Source organism: Phalaenopsis equestris, unplaced genomic scaffold (assembly GCF_001263595.1).
Source record: "Phalaenopsis equestris unplaced genomic scaffold, ASM126359v1 Scaffold231930, whole genome shotgun sequence".
In the NCBI taxonomy this organism is placed as follows: Eukaryota; Viridiplantae; Streptophyta; class Magnoliopsida; order Asparagales; family Orchidaceae; genus Phalaenopsis; species Phalaenopsis equestris.
Window position 1 is genome coordinate 17,783 of NW_018249899.1, and position 5,213 is coordinate 22,995.

General features: G+C 33.5%; 1 protein-coding gene across 1 annotated transcript; it reads left to right on the forward strand.

Annotated features, from left to right (window-relative positions):
* Positions 1-1,964: 1,964 nt before the first annotated feature.
* Positions 1,965-5,168, forward strand: LOC110038177 (expansin-A2-like; the record flags this gene model as incomplete). The annotated part of the gene is made up of 3 exons (XM_020742948.1): positions 1,965-1,995; positions 3,581-3,710; positions 4,552-5,168. Coding segments are annotated over 3 exons (778 nt in total), but the record flags the coding sequence as incomplete, so codon positions are not given.
* Positions 5,169-5,213: the final 45 nt, after the last annotated feature.

The window sequence follows — 5,213 nt, forward strand, 5'->3', positions numbered from 1 at the left end:
AATCAAATAAAATTTTATTTTTTGGATTTTTTCATATTTTTTTGGATTTTTGTTTTTTTTAATTTAAATTTTACTAAAAAAGCCTAAAATTCAAATAAAATTACAGTTGAAAAAAAATTCGTTACCTTCTCAATTTAAATAGTTTCGTTACCGTCCTCGATAAAAACACCAAAAAGTTGACCCGACCTGCAATTACGTGTATTTTTAATCTCCAAGATATTGCAAAAAACTTGTCCCAATTTATATTTAGAGGCTAGTGTGAATAAACGAAATGATATATAAAATAAATAATAAAACTTCGCACTAGAGGTACTACGCAAGTATACATATCATTTCAATTAATATATGTTTTTTTTTTTAAATCTCAGTATCGATCTAACGAGGACAGTTGAATTCTTTAAAATGGAATAACAAAATTCTATCCAAATTGCAGGTAAAATGGAAGTAGAACAAAGTCAACATTATTGCAAAGGTTAAGATTAAATTAAAGCAGAAAGAAACAAATATAATTAATAGTTAAACAAAGTAAATTTAATGTGTTTGAATGTTATAAAAGATCTTTCCTCTTTCAAAGAGGTATTAATCTATATAGGATTTGAATAACTAAAAATAAGATGATGTATTGTGAAAAATATGAGCATTCATATTATTTACCCTCTCCCAATGCTAACGAAGAACATTAGCCAATTTAGAGTTTTTCACCAACTTGTGTAGTAGTGCTGAGTAGATTTTGGTCTCTCGCCCTAGATTACCCACTGTGCCCTCTCTATAGAAACTACTAGGGACCCTTATGATCCAAACTTTAATCCAAATTGATAAAAATGATCTAGTTTTTCACCCTAGAAACTTCACTTCTATGCTCATCAAAATTTATCTCCCTATCTATTTCCTCTCCCTCTTAGGTGATCGCATCAGCTCTGCTCTGAATGAATGGTGACACTCACTAGTTGAGCGAAATCATATCCCTACTGGGTCTTTATGTTTTTCAACAGATTTTAACCTCACGAGTGACCAATTTATAAAGTTAATTAAGAAACGGTAAAAATGTCATCACAATTTTTTAAAGTAAGAAAAAAAATCTTTAAATTATTCTCAACCCACAAGATTAATTTGCAAATGTAAGAAGAAAGAAAGGGAACTACACAAAAATCATGGAGAACAAACAAAAACACTGAAGAAGTATTGAAATCCAAGTCTTGGAAACAAAAACTTAAACACAACTACAAAATACCTAGTGTCTTCTCTCTAATACAAAATCTAGACTCTCCTTAATGATTTTTCCAAATTTTAAATCTTACAAACACAAAAACACACTTAAACTTACACTTAAACAAAAAAGTAGAACTACATAAAGCATTCAATTGCCCAAAAGTTTTCTTGTTCGTCCCATTTTTGTCCCTTTAATAGATCTCTGAAAATGACCAAAGGTTGCTTTAAACACCCCTTCAAAATTTGGCAAAATTAATTGAATCTTCTAGAAGGGTAGTTACTGGCACATAACGCTAGTCTGGGTGCTATATCTCTCATTACGCCCGTCTTTGGCGCTATAGCGCTAGGGTGCGGCGCTGTGGCGCCATATAAAATGCTCCAATTTTGCTCATTTTTCTCTTATTTTCTCTAAATGTCCATTTTATATAGCTGAAACAAAAAACATGCAAAATATCTTTCTTTAAAGTGCAATATAACTAAAAACAAGTATAAAATGATCATAAAATAAGCACTAAAAACGGGTAATTTTAAGGTGGATCAAAGAGTCCTTATGTAGGACAAAGGAGGAATAATGTATGAAGACTAGGGACGAAGAAAAGTCATGTTTACTCAACAAACACACAATAAACACCCATGTAACCATTATGTTATTTCGTTTCGCCAATGCTGAATGAAGGATGTGATGCAAAAAAATTGAAAGCTTCCTAAGCCGATTAATTCAGTATATTGTCAAGGCTTTAATCTTTAATTGTAAGAAAGACTTTAATACTCATATACCCCTTGTTCAAAAGATAGACAACATATGTAATTATTTATTTCAAGTATCTCCTATGTCTATAAATAGAGGATCCTTTAATGAATGAAGAGTTACATACTCTCCCTCTCATTCTTCTTCCTATGCTATATTCTTTGGGCATGATTTAATGAACAATTTAAGATTCAACAATCCTAGATAGAATTAATGCCTTCATGAACTTTCCAAAAGTTGAAAAATTGAAGTTTAATCATAGCAATAATTTTATTTGTGTCTTTCAGATGCCACCAGTTAATTATGTGACAATGTTTCATTGCACTTTTTTATCTTACAACACTTCATCTTAAAATTTAGAACTAATAATCGATGTCGAGTAATAAAATATTCACTTGGAATTACCTTACAGCCTTTACATTCTTGATGATCTCTTTTTTTCATTAGAAAATAATCAATTTGTGTTCTATTTGATCCACTCTTATAAATATTAAAATGCTCATCTCTTTTCTTGAAGAAAATATTAGTATCAACAAAATCATAAGCTTAAGCAAAATCTAATATCATAATACCTTCTTCATTAATAAATCTAAAACCATTGTCACCATGAATATTTCTAAAATCTTCTATAATTATACAGACATACCCATTTAAAGCTCCCCAAAAGTTAGTTTAAATCTAATATTAGTTTCATTGACTAACTTCTTCGCATACATCCATCAATAATATGCAAACATTTGCATATTTGACACTACATCTGGGCAATGGTGTAGCGACACTTGTAGACTTTTTATAGTTTTCAGGTCACAAATCACATTTCTTCCTGGGAACGCTGTAGCTTTTACATAATTATTTAAGCGATTCATGTCATGATTTTTTAAACAAAAATTTTTTGCTCGTTGTTAAGAAAATTCTTGAGAGGCGAATGCCCATCCGTGACACCTCCCTTGATTCCACCACTGCACTTAGACGATGTTTTATTGTTGTTCCAGCATTGAATTATATCCTCAATTGTAAATCTTTTGAAATCTTTTTGAATAAACTCAACCCCTTATTCTGAAGCCATTCCATTCATTATTTGTGAAGTATTTTTTGATCGAGATATATGTGCATTGTATAATAAATATGTAAGGATATAAAGCATAAAATAAACTTTTATAAGGATGTACCAATGCAACATAAATGAACATCTACATATATGTCTGCAAAGATATAAGCATATCGACCAGCATAAAATATATGACAGCACGGTCCCAGGCACAGTTCAGTATGCCCCTTATTTCAACTTCACTATGACTTCAAAACATACCCAAATAATATATTTATTTTCCAAGTTAACAAAGATGAAATGAAATAAATGGAATAAAATTTCTTAATATTATAAGGATTAAGAACTCATAAACATTCCTCCTATACCCAGCCAAAATTATTTCATCTAAGCTAGGATTGTTAAGTATACTTTACCAAAATTATATTAATTACATTACTAATTTTAGAAGGAACTAAAAAGGAATTAGAGAAGAGCTGGCACATTGTTCTTATAAAAGCCAGTCGCTTCTCTCTGTTTTTGAAGTGCCGAGGAGAAGAAAAGAGGAGGTGCTATTTCGGGAGAGAAATTAAGCAATGAATCTGTTTTTGATTTGTCTTTCTTTCATCTTTCTCTCGGCTGTTAGGCCCATTGGCGCTGACCACGGAGGATGGGATACAGGGCATGCCACCTTTTATGGTGCCATGGACGGCGGAGAAACCATGGGTTAGCCTTTCTAGTACATAGCAGCCTTTCTCTAATATACAAATTACGTTCATTAGTTCGAAAGTCATAAGAATATTATTGTTTATTGTGTTGATATTGTTTGCTATGTTCATTTCAGCCAAAAGCTCTCGAGTTATAATGAATGTTATACTCTCGTTTCCTGTTTTCTTAATTGAATTTTTTATCGTGACAGTAAATAAAAAATTTATCATAATAATAAAATTATGCTCAAAATTTTTTATGGAATTTTCCGTCATGAATTTGCAGCTATAATTGATTTGTGCTATTAAGGGCCAATGGCCGGCTTAGAAAATACTTTTCTTCAACCTGGCCTCATAATATTTTAGTAAACTACAAAAATCTTTTATGTATATATATATATATACATATATATTTTGAACTTCGGCATATAGCACCTAGAGATACATGCCATTCTTTAAGAAAATTTGAACAATAATGCAAAGCATAAGTATGATTGATTGATGCGTTCAAGGATTTTTTTTTAATTTTTTGAAAGTATAAACTCGAAGCAAAAATTTAGATAATCTATAAAATATTCGACATGTGGAACATAGTAATAATTTCTCCTACGAAATGGACATTTTTCTAATATAAACAAGTTAAAACCAGTCTACAAAAGAGAGCATAAAATCATGCATCCGCCAAAACTTTACCTAAAATTCAAAAAAAAAATAATAATGTGCCGCACGTTTACGGAAACTTCTATTTTTTATGCCCACAAAAGGCAGTACTTATACTTGTAGAATTGGTTCAGGTTGATGGATCCAAATTCCAGATCTAACATATCCATATGTACGTGGCTTTATTGTTTGCCATGCAGGTGGAGCTTGTGGATATGGCAACTTATTTGAGCAAGGCTATGGCCTTGAAACCGCCGCTCTGAGCACTGCCCTTTTTAACAGCGGCCTCAGCTGCGGCGCCTGCTTCCAAATACTATGCTTCAACGACAAACAATGGTGCGCTCCCGGCTACATCACCATAACCGCCACCAACTTCTGCCCTCCCAACTACGCAAAACCCAACGACAATGGCGGTTGGTGCAACCCTCCCTTAAAACACTTCGATCTCTCCATGCCAATGTTCGTTAGGATCACAAAGGACTATCATGCCGGCATCGTCCCTGTCCTGTTCCGCCGCGTCCCTTGCCATAAAAAAGGTGGGATCAGGTTCCAGATGCAAGGGAACCAGTGGACGCCATTTGTTATTATCCTCAACGTCGGCGGCGCTGGGGATGTTAGGGAGGTTTGGGTGAAAGGGGGAGGTGGGTGGTCGGCAATGACCAGAAATTGGGGACAAGTTTGGCAGACCTCGGAGAAGTTAGTAGGACAGACTGTTTCGTTTTCGGTGACCACGAGCGACGGGCGGACCGTGCAGTCGTTAAACGTGGTGCCGCCCAACTGGCAGTTTGGTCAGACTTTTGAGGGTAGCCAGTTTTAGTTTAAACAACCCTAATGAATATCATTGAGATATATATATATATGG